At 38.7% G+C, this 14,925-nt stretch overlaps 1 protein-coding gene across 2 annotated transcripts in view; it reads right to left on the bottom strand.

Moving 5' to 3' along the window:
* The window catches only part of SRBD1 (S1 RNA binding domain 1), a 134,604-nt gene that overhangs the window by 116,333 nt on the left and 3,346 nt on the right, over positions 1 to 14,925 (bottom strand). For both annotated transcript variants that reach the window (XM_065631093.1, XM_065631094.1), the window contains exons 3-11: positions 12,316 to 12,510; positions 10,913 to 10,995; positions 10,364 to 10,529; positions 8,946 to 9,308; positions 7,324 to 7,490; positions 5,017 to 5,134; positions 4,739 to 4,877; positions 1,815 to 1,911; positions 259 to 394 (exon numbers count right to left, since the gene is read on the bottom strand). In XM_065631093.1, the coding sequence (XP_065487165.1) occupies positions 259 to 394; positions 1,815 to 1,911; positions 4,739 to 4,877; positions 5,017 to 5,134; positions 7,324 to 7,490; positions 8,946 to 9,308; positions 10,364 to 10,529; positions 10,913 to 10,995 (1,269 nt within the window). In that variant the 5' untranslated portion in view covers positions 12,316 to 12,510. The remainder of the gene's footprint in view (positions 1 to 258; positions 395 to 1,814; positions 1,912 to 4,738; positions 4,878 to 5,016; positions 5,135 to 7,323; positions 7,491 to 8,945; positions 9,309 to 10,363; positions 10,530 to 10,912; positions 10,996 to 12,315; positions 12,511 to 14,925) is intronic.

Below are 14,925 nucleotides of genomic sequence, written 5' to 3'. Positions count from 1 at the left end.
GATACATAAATTATTATAAATATTTGTTTAGTGAGAATTAATTAGGCATACTATATAAGCAGTCCCTTGCTCAGCTTCTTGGGACAGATTAATAGCTTAATCCTGCATTTAAAGAATTTGGAAGTCTCTATTACCTTTGATAACTGAAAAGCAAAATCAAGTATTTTTGGAACCAGCTTTAAGCAACAAAATTCAAAGGCAAAGCCACCTTTGCTGTAGCTAAAATTCAAAGAAAAAAATAAAAATTTGTAGGTGTACCTGATGATGCTGAATGTTCTTTATATTACAAGAAAACTCATGGTACAGTTGGAATTTATCAATATCTTTTTCATTTCCACTTTTGGATGACACTTTTGCCAAGGCTGACTGGATACAAATGTACCTTTGCTGACATCTGAATAAAAGAAACAAATATGAATAAGGTATTTCAGCACAAAACTTCTAACAAGTCATTAGTGCTTGTATTGAATAAAAATGAAGTTTGAAGTCTGCCCAATTACAAGTTATGTTAACTCTAATTACCTGCAGAACTGTATTAGATATCTTAAAACTAAGACTGACAGATACTGACTGGAACATACCAAGAGAAGAAATGCAAGCAGACCTCAGAAAAAGCTGAACACAGCCCTTCTCCTGAAGGGATACTCAAAAGCCACCATTTTCACTTCAGTTTGGTCAGTTATTGGTTCCACTTCACACAACAAGTTTTGGGAAGTTGCAAAAAAGCTATAGTAGTTACCTCTTCTACACAAATGCAACATCTCTCTTGAATCTACCCAGCTTCAGAATTAATCTCTTGCTTTGAGCACTTAACAGGCATAAAAGCTGTCGTTATTTTTAGGAGTAACAGGGATCCCAAACAGATAGCTTCCCGAATGCTCCTCATGATTATTATACACACAACACACTTTAGATCCACAGGATACATTTGTAGAGCACTGTGTATCCAATTAAGGAGCTTCTAGTGATCAACGGAATGAAAGTGATAGTCTGGTAGTGGCAGCACATTCTTTACAAAACACTCCCTTTGTTGAAATTATCACATTGCTGTGCTCTAGCCTTTTGATGAAGTTGGCTATTACTTACAATAAACAGCAAACAAGGGTCAATAAAACAGAAATGAGCTGATTCAAGCCAACATCGCATGCTCCTAAGGAGGGACCTGCTCTTCAATAACCCTGTTCTCTGGCCCAGATGGTACACAGCAGAGGAAAAAATAATAACAAGCAACTATTACTCTGTCACACCAACCTCCCAGACATGACAACCTTGAAGTCACTAGGTAATGCAAGAAAACTTAAATTCAGCTAACACAGTCAAAGGATCAGTAACCCCTGCTTTAATGATAGTCACATTTGTTTGCCTTATTGATTATCAATGCCAAAATCAACCAGCACTGCACACTATTACACTGATCGGTGTCAAGCAGTAAATATTGGAGCAACAGCTCAAGCAGATGCACCTCTGAAAAGTTACAGCTTGAAGGAAGTGCAAGGAGAGAAAGCTTTCCCTTATAGATCAATAACTGCAAGGGAGAGTGGCTCTATATGGAGCAGAGCCACAGAGAAATTTTTCAGTCTTTAGGAGTCGCAGCATCATGCCAGGCTCACAGCAGATTTCTCCACCACTGATAGCCAGATGGGCAGAAAGGCCAAAGAATGTATCTCCAGCACAAATGAATGAATCAACCTAAATCAATCGTGCAGTAACCACGTTTTCACATCATTTAAAAGAGTTAGTGATGTATCTGTACGCTAGGAGACTGAATCTTACCATGTAATGAGGAAAGTTTAGAAAGTAAGACTCGAACTTACAATTTCCTGATAAAATCCAGTGTATCTTTATCTTTAGCGAAGATGTCAGCTAAAATATGCTGTACTCCAGCCTCTACTTCCTGGATATTTGAAAGTCCTTAGAAGAAAACACAGTTAATAATTATAAAAAACTAATATGAAAAATTACTTTATACAACTGCACAAGCGCTAAAAAATACATACCAGCTGAAAGAAAACCGATGCAAGATGTCTCACTGATTTGCATAAGTTTCAATGAAGAATCCTAATTCACTAGATTTTTTTTTATTCACTGAGCCTCCTTTCCAAAACATCTGAAACCATCATATTTTTCATGAGCCTTAAGTGACCAATGCAGTATCATAAGTCAAAGTGACATTAAAACAAATGAAAGATAGTTTTTTTACTTAGATGCTAACAGATCTTGACATATATGACGTAAATGCATTATTTACAATAGTAAAAATGGATATTCAAGTGTAAATTTTGAGGTTGTAATAAAATGAGCAATTGCAGCAGAAGTCTATGCTTTTTGCTACTGATATGGAAGCTGCCTACAATCTTTGCAGGCAATCCTGCCTTTCTCTGTGTGATAGTTTTTACATTTCCACCGGTCTGTAGCAGGAGTTTGCACAGTGATACTTCTGAGGTCAGGGTACCCTAATCTTCTCCCATGAAACACCAAACAGCAAAGTTACAAAACGCCTCCATAGACAAAGTACTCTAGGGAGCTAATACCAGAATCATTCAGCTTTCCAACACACTGAACCATCCCTCGGTTGAAAAGAGCAGAAGTGGCACAGTATTTTTCTTAGCACAGAGGTTGAATTGGAGCAGAACCAGGAGGGATTGAAATAAAACTGATGTCTTGTACTTTAAATCAATATATGACCCTGTTTCTAGCAACGGTCCATAATAAATGCTTCAGAGCAAAACGCATGAACCCTATAGCTGGCAGATGCGGCATTAACTGTCTCCTTCAATACACATTATTTTTCACTCTTCTGTCTGATGTACTACCAATAGCTTGAAAGAGCTTTATTAACACCATTAAAATAAACCTGCATAGCTCTAATAATTAATATTTGAAATGAATCCAGAACCCTGCTTCTGACTGGGCTACAGAGTTACACAATATTAAAAAAAAAAAAAAAAACAACTTGGCCTTTATTTAAGGAGGGGAAGCTAAAGCTACCTGCCAGAAAGCAAAATAAAAATGTGAGAAGAAAAATGTTCAATGCCTGAACTAACTAGAGGTTGAGGAATTTAGATCCTCAGATCTAAGAGTTAGTGTTTCTTATGGCAGAAGTAATGTCATGTAAGAATACAAAGCTAAGGGGAATTATAAAACATGCATTATATTGCACATGATTTAAGAAGTATACATGGCAACATTAATTCTAGCAGAGGATTTAAATGAGATAGAATAAAACAAAACCAGTCAGGATTAAAGAAATAATAAAAATTTTCCCATTCAACAAGCACCACTCACATGGGCATATTACTGTGTCCACTGCAGAATCAGCACATGCTTGTGTAATTAAAGAAATATTGGACCGTGCATACAACTAAAAGGAAGAACAAAGTTTTCTGGCGAGCACGCTTCCTTAACTTTCAAAGATCTGGCTTTGAAACATGAACTGCTGTTTTTATTTCAGTTTATTTTTAGTATGAGATTAAAAGAATTTAAAAGAACCAAAGATTAAAATTTGATGAAAACTCTTCTGTACAGCAAATCGCTCATCCCTTTAAAAAAAAATCCACTCTGATCTCAAGCTGTATATAGGTTGTCAAACTGGCTCCCAAGTTGATAAAAGTGACCCAGTTCATAGATATAAGTAATTTCTGATGTGCCTTTCAAATGAAAACCATTATATAAACCTAAGCGACAGTATTTTTAGCACACAATTGAAAATAGGTATACTGATTTTCAAAACCTGAAATGTTTATACTATAACAAATAGCACTTCCTTCTGAATGCACCCTCAATAATTTATTTGAACTTTCACCATGAAAATTTTATTTTGCCTCTTTAGACTCTGCCACGATAGTCAGATGTGTGGTTGCAATATACTGCTGTATGAAGTAATGACATACGCTAAAATGTAGTAATTAAACAGCCAGAATATTTGGCAACTGATTTTCAATGCAAAGTTAGGATCATTTGATAAATAATATTTAAATAAAAGAACAACTGAAGTGGGAAGAGGAAGAGTCAGCCTCACTAAGAAGGTTCAATACCTTTATGTTAATAATAAAAACTAAGTGTTGCGGCAAGGAAGAAGAAAAGTATGACTCTATTTTAACACCATACAGAAGGTCGCAGCAGTCTTTGTATTTTATTGTCAGAGATTGCCCCCTACAGATTCACCCATACCTGCATTCACAAAGAAACAATTCTGCAGTCTGTATTTGACAATTGTATCGTCAAAGCTCCTGCTCACATTTCAGAGATTACATCTTCTCCAAACCCTACTGTCATTCAGCAACAAAAACTCTCCCGCTCACTCCCAATCACCAAGGCCAGTTTTTATTAAGATATGCTTTGATGGGTGACGTTTACTTCAGTACATAGTACGAGCATAAGCCCCTTGTACAATCAGCACTGAATCTTCAGTAAACAACTGAAGTAAGAGGAGAACCACGGAGAAGTCTCAGGGGTGCAGTGCAGTTCCCTCTCTCTTACCAGTAAATACAGATGTCAACTATAACATCTCCAGCCTTCTGTCCCTTTTATACCAGAATTATTAGTATTTACAACATAAAAAGGCAGGAAATGTTTAAGAGCCATGGCATTAAATGTAGACCCTTACCACACATTGCTAAATTACTCTTGAATTTAAAACAGTTGCATAACTTCCAGCAAGAACAATCAAAGTAATTCTCCTTTTAAAAATATTTTCAGACATTTAGGACATAACTGCTGATAGAAGCAGAGCACTTACCTTTGGTATTGGGTCTAATGTAAGAAAAGAGATTGAGTTCCATAGGATTCTGCAGGAGCGAGAGAGCAGCAGGTTCTAATCCCAGCTGCTTGGCCCTCTGGGCTTTGGTGCCTTTACTCCCAGTTTTATACGGTGCAGACTTAAAACAAACAAAACCCACAGTTATTAAAAGGCAAGGAAATATTTCAGTCATGCTATGTACTTTGCATTATGCACTATTTAGTTACCCAAGGTTACATTTAAACGAAAGATGATCTGAAAAAGACTAGTGTACTGACCACATGGTCTAATTCTTCCAAAGTTCTGCAATTTAATAATGCTGTTAAAAGGCATCCAGATAATTTCCCTTCTTTCTTCAACTTCTGTATCATTGTATGTGTCTTCTTAGCAACAGTACTAAAATGTAAGAGATTGATATTAACAGTCACATTTCACAGCGGACTCAACCAGCTATTGATCGTGAACTTGTTTATTACACTGCTGAAGCTCTCTGAAAGCCCTGAAGATTGTATCTCATGCTAATCCTCAGCAAACCAAGTTTGACAACCCAAAAGAGTTTCTATTACTTTCTTTCTCTGATTAGTTTAAAACTGTATTAAAATATCTTCTGGTAGCTTTAAGAAAAATCATCAAACAATACTGACAGTCATTACTGCTACATACATTTTTGCAAGACTACTGGCCTGGAAGCCAAATGAAAAGGACCTAAACTAAGTCCTTGTTGATGAGCATTTACAGCTGTAATTCATATCAAGATAGTTCTGCAGCATCAAATACAGGGTACGAGATTTTAAACTCTTAGACCTCCAATAAGTTATAGTAAATGGGATTATGTCAAGCTGGTAACCAGTGACTAGTGGGGTTCTGCAGTGATCTGTCTTAGGGCCAGCACTCTTCAATGTCTTCATAAATGACTTGGACACAGGACTTGAGAGAACACCAAGTAAGGTCGTCGACGACACAAAATTGGGAGGAGCTGTCGACACTCTTGAGGGCAGAGAGGCCCTGCAGAGGGATCTGGACAAATTGGAGAACTGGGCAATCACCAACCATGTGAAGTTCAACAAGAGCAAGTGTCGGATTTTGCACCTGGGACACGGCAACACTGGCTGTACATACAGACTGGGGGACGAGATGCTGGAAAGCAGCTCTGCGGAGAGGGATCTGGAGGTTCTGGTCTATGGCAAGTTGAATATGAGCCAACAGTGTCCCTGGCAGCCAAGAGGGCAACCATGTCCTGGGTGCATCCAGCACAGCACGGCCAGCCGGGCAGGGAGGGGATTGTCCCGCTCTGCTCTGCACTGGTGCAGCCTCACTTGGAGCACTGGGTGCAGGTCTGGGTGCCACAGGATAAAAAGGATATAAAGCTACTGGAGAGTATCCAGAAGAGGGCTGCGAATTTGGTGAAGGGTTTGGAAGGGAAGCCATGGGGAGCAACTAAAGTCACTAGGGTTGTTCAGTCTGGAGAAGACTGGTCTACAGCTTCCTCACAAGGGGAGAAGGAGGAGCAGGTGCTGAGCTCTTCTCTCTGGCAACCAATGGCAGAACCTGAGGGAATGTCAGGAAGATGTGCCAGGGGAGGTTTAGGCTGGACATCAGGAAAAGGTTCTTCCCTCAGAGGGTGGTGGAGCACTGGAACAGGTTCCCCAGGGAGGCGTCACGGCCCCAAGCCTGACAGTGTTCAAGAAGAGACTGGACAACGCCCTCAGACACATGGTGTGACCTGTGGGGTTGTCCTGTGCAGGGACAGGAGTTGGACTCGATGATCCTTGTGGGTCCTTTCCAACTCAGGACATTCTATGGCATGCAATTCTATGGCAATAAGATACCTGTGAGCAACTGCAAGCAGCAAAGGTATTTTGTTATGATTTAAATTACTCGTTCAGACAAGAACTCGCTCAAACCACATTCCCTCTTTGGAAAGAATCTCTTGCTAGGGGATAGCAGGGAGCACAAGGAGGAAGCCACCATATTGACAGAACAGCTGATAAGTCCATTCCCTTGCCCTCTCAAGAACACAAAGCCACCCAAAAGCAAGAAGGAATGGATCAGTCTCATCCACCCCTGCAGCAGGCTTTGGTGATCATTTCATTGCTGCAGTGGTCTGGGATAGTTTAGCCCACCCTCCTGGTACGCTATAGCCTCAAGTAGTGCTCTTCACTAGAGGTTTTGCTCCTCCAAGCAGGGAGCAAAGGGATTTTTAGTGATTCTTTTTCAAAGGGTATAGCTCACATCTAGTCAGGCTACATATCTCCAGAACCTATAAACTACTCTTTTTCTCTGCAGTTTTAGTAAACTGCAGAGAAATTAATATCTTATTTTTTCTTTGGCAATTAATAATGCTAGGTTTCTTGTTACTTATAGTAAGAAAACAAAACGAAACCAACAAAAACAAACAAACAAACAAACAAACCAACACACCAAAAACAACAGACCAGTATCAAGCATAATTACCTCAGTCTTAAATTTTCTTCTTTAGGAGTTCCTTCATAATTGTAGCACTTACAAAGTGCCAAAAACAAGGGACACAGACAAAGCAGACACTTGTTACTTACCTCCCCCCAGATTAGTATTAACTTACTTACCGCAGCTCTTCCAGTGCTTGCTGCACTTCTCTTAAAGCATCAGCCTCCAGATTATTGATGAGCTCTTTTCGATACCGGGCAATAAAAGGAATTGTGTTTTCTTCTTGAAAGAGGCGAATTAAGTTTGCACATACCCATGGTTCAACATTCGTTATTTCTGACAAGGCCTGTCAGAAAAAAAAAAAAATCAAAAACCAAAATACAAACTAACAAAACAGTTAAGAGAGATGATAGATTGCTTTAAACAGCCTCTCACTCAAAGTTCAAAACCACCCCCAAAATATTATGCCAGTCAGCAGGGACTACTGTCCTCCTTAAGGCAAGCTGCCAGGCTTCCCATGCATCCAGCCACCACACTCAGTACTTCAGAAAGACATGAAGCAACCAGTGTTTCCAGAAACTTGTAGCTACAGAAAAAACATGCAGAAAGGAATGCCTCTTGGAAACAATAATATCAAAACCAAACAAACAAAAACAACAAAAAAACCAACACAGAAAGACAACAAACTGCACATAGCAACTCAGAAAACTTGGACCTTTGTCTTTTTTTTTTAAAAACCAACACTGACATAACTCATGGGTAAACAAAACAAACAAAACCCACAAAACCAAAGCTGATCCAAATCCCACTCCATCCACAATTGGAAATCAGCATGACATTACTAAAGGTTTCAAGGTGAACCAAGCCTCACAAAGTTAAACATGATTTTGTAAAGATAAAGCTACATTGTATTAACACAGAATTGAGCACAAACTATTTAAGCTCTGTAACATTTTAACTATCACAGTTTGTTTGTACTTTGCTAAAGTCAGTCCCATAGGCAGCTAATTTAAAAGGCTCTCAGAAGTTTTATTCTGACGCCTAAAAATATAACAACTACTGCACAATCATATTCACTGCTTTTAGAGCAGCAATACATAAAGATCAAATTCTGTGTTTGCATTTCCTGGAATATTTAAAAAAAGTCAGGAACAAAATTTTACACCTTTCTTAAGCAGTCAGTACTAAAGATGATGAATAGAATGTGTCCAATCTATTCCCATTCTGTTCATATTAAAATCTACCCAGCCTCCCAGAAGAGGAGCTATCCTAAAACTGTCTTCACCTGAACAGCCTCAAAGTTAACATCCTACAAAACCAAAGACAACATCTCCCTTGACGTCACTGTTGTCTCAAGAATGCAATCTCTTCCTTGATGGTAAATGGATATGCGCTCCCAAATGAGTCTCCACAATGAAATGATCCACACTAGCTAAATCTTAAATTCTGAAACTGTGCACACAGAGATCCCAAGCCTTTCCGCATCCCCTCCTGCAGGAGTTTCCATTGACTATATCCGCAAAAACCCCACGTGCTGATACAGAAGAAATGTCAGGCAAGCTTTGTACTAAGGATTGTCTAGGTCACATACTAGAATAAAGTTTGAAGTTTTAAGAGTTACCAACCAACATTTACATTTATACATGCATTATGACAATTTAAGCAGAGGTTAAATGACTACTTAACAGCACAATGACTACAACTGATGTCAAGAGGACTGAAATTGCACATTAAGATTCTAAGTGGTAATTATGTAGGAAATGGGTTCATCGATACTTCAGAAAAGGAAAAGATCTCATACCTGTACAATATCCCAGTTCATTTCAAATTCTTCTTTTATTTTGTTGCCTCCTAGACTTTTAACCGGCTTTCCTTCAGGACATGTAGTCGACTTAATCTTTTTAAAAGGTGGTTCATCCAACGCAAAATCCTCCTCAGATTTTTCATGTTTCACTTGATTTCCCACTACAGGAACACTTGTTGAGGGTTTTTCATCACTTTCTAAACTCTTTATGTTCTTCCCTCGGAATGAATTTATTTCCATTTTTTTAGGCACTTCTGGCTTTTGATTCAAAGTTTTTGGTTTAGTGCCTACATATTCTTCCTTAGGTTTTAGAAGCTGCATTTTATTATCTTCTGCAGGAGCAATAGGTAAGGATACATCCTGCCAGGAAGGCATTGAAACCATGTTAAGCATTGACTGTTAGAAACTGGTTCAACATTTCAGTTAAAACCTAGGAAGACTCGATACTAGGCATTATTTTCCCAAGTGATGTCTCTGACTGGCAGGAAAATGCCAAGCCAGAAATCAAGTAACCTGAAATATGGTATTTTTCATGGAGGAAATGATACAAACATACGCAGCAGAACTGTGATTTGAAATATGAAATAAAATTATCCAGAAAATACTTCAATTGGTCTCTCCTTCAGAAGACATAAGCCTACAGCCCTTGCCTCCACTCATCTCAACAAAACACGGCACAGCCAGGCAGAGAAGCACCCTTTTAATGAGGTGCTGGGTCCTGCACAGAAACTGGAACTGAGATTTGGTCTGCTAAAATGTTCTCTAACCTTGAACAAGCCACACCTTCTTCCCTCAATTTCCCCAGAGATGATCTTCAGAGATCAAGAATGTTTTTCTCAATATGCCACATATGTCAAAACATTCAGGAACATTAGTATAAACCAGAAGGACTGGCTTCTGTCATGACCTGACATCTGATGTTAATCTTTGACAGAAGTAACTAACTTCTGACAGAAGTGCATCTTACATTCTTCATAATCAAACTGTGATCCTTGCTGGGTCAAACAGCCATGCAAGGAAACATAAGTACAGGCCTTGTTTTTGCTGTGGTACCAAGCTGGTGAAAATGTAGAAGACATCAAAGGTGCAACACAGAAACCAGAGATATTAGAGTGTTTGCTTTTAATTACAGAAAGAACAGAGGTATTTATTTATTTTTGTTGTTGAAAGAAATCTCCAGGGAAAACCATGTCTCATTATCACTGGCCAAAATTTTAAAGGAGGGCCCTTAGATCTGAGACACTTAAATACATAAGAAAACCATGTCTATCAAATGCATTGAATATTCATAGCAACAGTGGAATCAGATGAGCTGATCAGATTCACACGACCAAGTAAACCAGAGCCGGAAAAATTTTGCTCATATTACTTGCCAACCACAGTTAATTAAATGCCTCTTTCTTAGAGATACTCACCATTTCCTCTTTTATTTCTACTTTCTTGACCTTTTTTCTGGTCACTGCTGACCGTGGAGCAGCAACTTTTTTAGTTTTTGCCTCATTTTTCTTTGGCAACCGAGGTCTCTTGGCAATTTTGCTTTTTGGCTCCCATTCTTCCTCTTCTTCCTCTGATTCAGAGCTCCTGAAAAACAAACAAGTAAACAATACTGCTTATGAGAAGAATTAAAAAAAAATACATAAGCGAGCCTGTCTCAGAGTTTTCTGACATGAAAGGAAGCAAGCAGGAAAAATGAATAGAAAGGTAGGTAGACTCAACAAATACAGGTCTTGCATGCTGTTGCAGACCTAATGGCTGGAAAAATTTACCAAGCTTTCCTGAAGCTGGTCACCTGTTTCTGTTTGTACAACTGGCAATTCAGTTTCACCCTATCTTTACTGCGAGCGTGAAGAGCATAGGTAATTCATGGTTTATAACTGAAGTTCTGTGCACTAAAACTTTTTAAAACAACCTCATGCTTAGCATAAGCCTTTTTAAAAAAATCCTAAGGAAAAAAGTAATCTTACGAATTGGGAAGTGAAGGTAGTTCATCATCTCCTGATGTAAAGGTTTTGGCTTCAGATTTCGCCCTCCTGGGTAGAGACGACATCTGAAACAGAGGCAAGAAGAGAGAAATAGAACATTAGGTTGAAGTTGTACTCTCTTCTTTAGCCCTTTAACTCCCTGCCAAGCGTGCCCTCATAATGTCTTCGCCAATTACAAAAGTTTCCTCTAGAGCAAGTTCGGATTTCTTAGTATCCAAGAATTTAGGCCACAGTAGCACACATTCAACAACCGTTTCAACTGAGCAAACAGACAAATCAGCACTATAGCCTCTCAAATTATTTTTCTCTTCAAAAGGATGCAATTAATTGGCTTGCATGTAATGCTATCCTAGCAAGAAGAGTACTGGTTCTTAGGCATATTATTGGGTGTCACTTGTATACTGTGCCAGGTTTTCCTCAACCAACCTAAAAAACAGAGAAAATAAAATTAACATCTAGTAAACTGAGCTTGCATATGGTTTTGATGGGAAGAGAACTACACGATTTTCTATTTTGATCTAGAATTTCACCTTTAAAGACTATCCGTTGCTCGCATGCATAACAAAACCAACGATTTTGAAAGAGCTGCTCATTAGCACATAGAAAGTACATAAAACAATTACCAAAGGTAAAAAGGAAAGGCACTGACTCTCTCCTAACACAAGACCCATACCTACAATAGCTGCATTTCAGTTAATCAGTTGTAGAATTTTGGTGATGGTTGGGCCCATGAATTTCAATAATCATATTTTGCAGTTTTAGTTAGAGAATTTTAGGTTCACTCAAAATTTTATCTGCCAGAAAATTATAATTAAAAAAAAATCAAAACCTTAAAGCATTTCTATAACTGTAAAATTCATAAACATATCTTACCTATATCTGGCACAATCTAACCATTCTTCAAGTTCTGTTCTCCAGCTCTGGTACCCAAAAAAACTTCTTGCACTTTGACCTTTGATCCAGCCTTACAACCACAATGCAAGCCTTAAAGTCCCATGTTTGCACATACAAATAGGATAAGTGTTTTGCAAAGTGTCATTTAAGTCAGGGGCGAAACGCTCTTTAATCCAGCTTCATTCTGGCCTCTGTTCAAGCACTAGAAGCATAGCTGTTGTTATAAATAGCTTTCAGCAAGTTTTCCTTGCAAAGCAGCACCAGAATCTAAGTGACCATTTTCAGCATCACAGTGGAAGGACTATTGAGGCCCACATCAAACACCACCAGCTTGGTTACAAAACACTTTGTTGTAGCAATCGCCATGGTCAGTAACAGGTCAGCATTTCTCTGCTGTTCCACTGACTGAAATTCCATTATGTGACTGGTTAGAATACACATCTACCACAGGAAAATAGAAATCTTCACAGAACACAAAAAATATTACACACCTTATTAGCTTCCCAGGTGACTTTTCACTGTCAGTTCCGAGACACCTGCAACTTCAACCAGCCACTCTGCTTCTCTGTTTTCCTTTACTCTTTACAGCTGAATGGTCACTATCATAGTCTTGCATTAATTACATATTTCTTTCCATTACCTCAGAGGCATGAAAATAATGTTTCCATTCTATATTGTACTTTAATCTGTGAATGGAAGTAACAAACAAACAAACATTATTCATGTTTGCAACATCAAGATTCCCAGAATTAGGTATCACCTGAGCCAGATGGACCTCTGATCCACTTTTTGCAGGCATTGGGACACTTTTCATGTGGTTAGATCTCACAGTTCTCTCCGTTTTCAAACTAGCTGTTTAGCTTACAGTATCATTATCAGTCGTGCTTCTTCAGCTAATCCAACTAGGTGGCTGGGGTTTTTAGTATTCCAGGCAATTCTGGAAACTTCCCTGGCAGTTTTAAACACTCAGCGTAACACCATGATCATTTTGGGACGTACCCAAAAGCCCAGGTAAAAGAAAAGCCTCATCTGGAAGGTCTTTTTTCTGCTAATCTTTCCCTCTCATCTCAAGTGGCCAAGGACATGGTCTCAAAATATCTCAACATTTGCTTTGTTACATTAAGTAAGATTATACAGTAAGCTTTATTCTTGCCATAAAGCTAATTGCCTTCCTGCTGTCCAACACTGGTGACTGATTTAACTCTTTGTAACAGCGTAAGAACAGGAGATTTAGCGCCTAGGCGGCATTTTCCACATTCTTCGTGAAAGATTAGTATTTGCTCCTACATCCTTAAGGCTGAGTCTACTTGTCTTCATACAATGCACGGAATGAAGCAGAATTACCATATAGCAAATATAAAAATGGCATAGGAAAGCAAGAAATAGACTAGAAAGTGATATGTAATAAGGTTAAGTCTTTATAGGACACTTCAGTGTTTGTGGTTTTTCTTTTGATTTCTTGGATTTTCCATTTTTAGAAATCACGTCATCTTTTCAGTGTTTGTTACAGTCCTTCAGAAAGCTGAAGTAGTATCAAACACGCTTGATCCAGATCAAAGACGACAAAGACAGAATCTGCCGTGTCCCATTCATCAATATTGCGTCAGTTTTTACAAGTACGTATTGAGTTGGGATTCGCCTCAGATACATAAAGTCCAACTTTACACATATTATTAATCTACTAAATTTTCTTGCAAAGAGTGGTAACTTTGTTCCTAAAGGCTTTTGTATCTGCACTTAAAGTTAATTTGAACAAAGGCATGATGTGAACTTAAAGCGCAAAACTTATTTCAGAATAACTCTGCAGGAACAGACAAGTAATGGTCAGAAGACAAAATGGAGTTCTCCAGCTCAAAATAAAAGTGAGATGAATACCAAACATGGAGTACCACAAAAGCAAAAAAAAAAAAAAAAAAAAGAGTCAAGTTATTTCACTGTGAGGTGTGGCCAAGTCATAACCATATCCCCTTCTAACAAAGTATATACTAAACTGTATTTCATATTTGCAGAAAAAATAATCTTGCAGTTGCTATATATATTCTTTTTGTTTACAAAGAATATTTTTTTTTAAATTCAGATCCAAAAAAGTACTTCTGATTTGATTCCAAATTGCCAGACAGCTCTCTGCTAAATTTTCCCCCTGAGCTGCCTGCGATAGGGTGTGCTAACACCTACAGTAATGACTAAGAAAAACAGTCCTGTGATTCACTGCAGAGGGGGAGGCAGGGAAAAGGATGAAAAAGGAATGAGTCTAAATGCCACTGATGATGATGATGATGAATAAATGTTACAGATTTTTATTTCTTTTTAAAAGCTTAGAGACAGTCCCTGAAGTGAGGCAGGAAGACTCAAGAAACAGGCAAACACAGTTCGCTCCACATGGGGCATCTACAATGCTGACTGCACTGACCACGCACAAGGCAATCACGCAAGCTATCGCCTGCTCCGCGCTCTGCTTCTGCTGGGATGTGGTCCCCCATGTCACCTGCCTCAAGTGTTGAGGGAGCTTGGAAGAGCTTATTCATCCTCGCACAGCAAGCTAGGATCAAGACAGTGTGAAGCTCAACACTTATCTCCTGTTATATCTTCCAGATAGCCTGGCCTCAGTGGGAAAACTGCCTCTATCTCTTCCTTCTCTGTCACCTTCAGGTAACCATATTCAAGGTGAGGGCTGGTTCCTACCCCGAGAAAAGAAACTATAGCTTGCATAGATCTGTGTCCCCTTCCCAAATCCAGAAAAGTCCCATAGCTGCAGAAAAGCCAATTACAAAGCTGAAAAAATTAAGAGTAACCGATTTATCCTACAAGCCCCATTCTAGCAGCTCTCCTCACATCTGAGGCCAGCAAACTTCCAAGTAACAATTGCTAACACATTTTTTCTTATTTTACGTATATTGTCAGAAGCTTTGCCATAATTTTTCAAGTGTTGTTCTTTGAGAAGAGTTCTTAGCAATCATCTCATCAACAGTACCTTACTTCCATGCCAAGCAACACGAGCTAGGCCCTGGAAACTTCAGCCATATTTCAGCTCCCAACTCTTGTTTCATATCAGATCTGTCTGCAAATGATCTTTTGCTTCTGTGCAATAGGCGGAAACCTTA

Source organism: Caloenas nicobarica, chromosome 3, assembly GCF_036013445.1.
Source record: "Caloenas nicobarica isolate bCalNic1 chromosome 3, bCalNic1.hap1, whole genome shotgun sequence".
NCBI classification, from domain to species: domain Eukaryota; kingdom Metazoa; phylum Chordata; class Aves; order Columbiformes; family Columbidae; genus Caloenas; species Caloenas nicobarica.
This window is presented reverse-complemented; position numbering and strand designations above follow the sequence as displayed.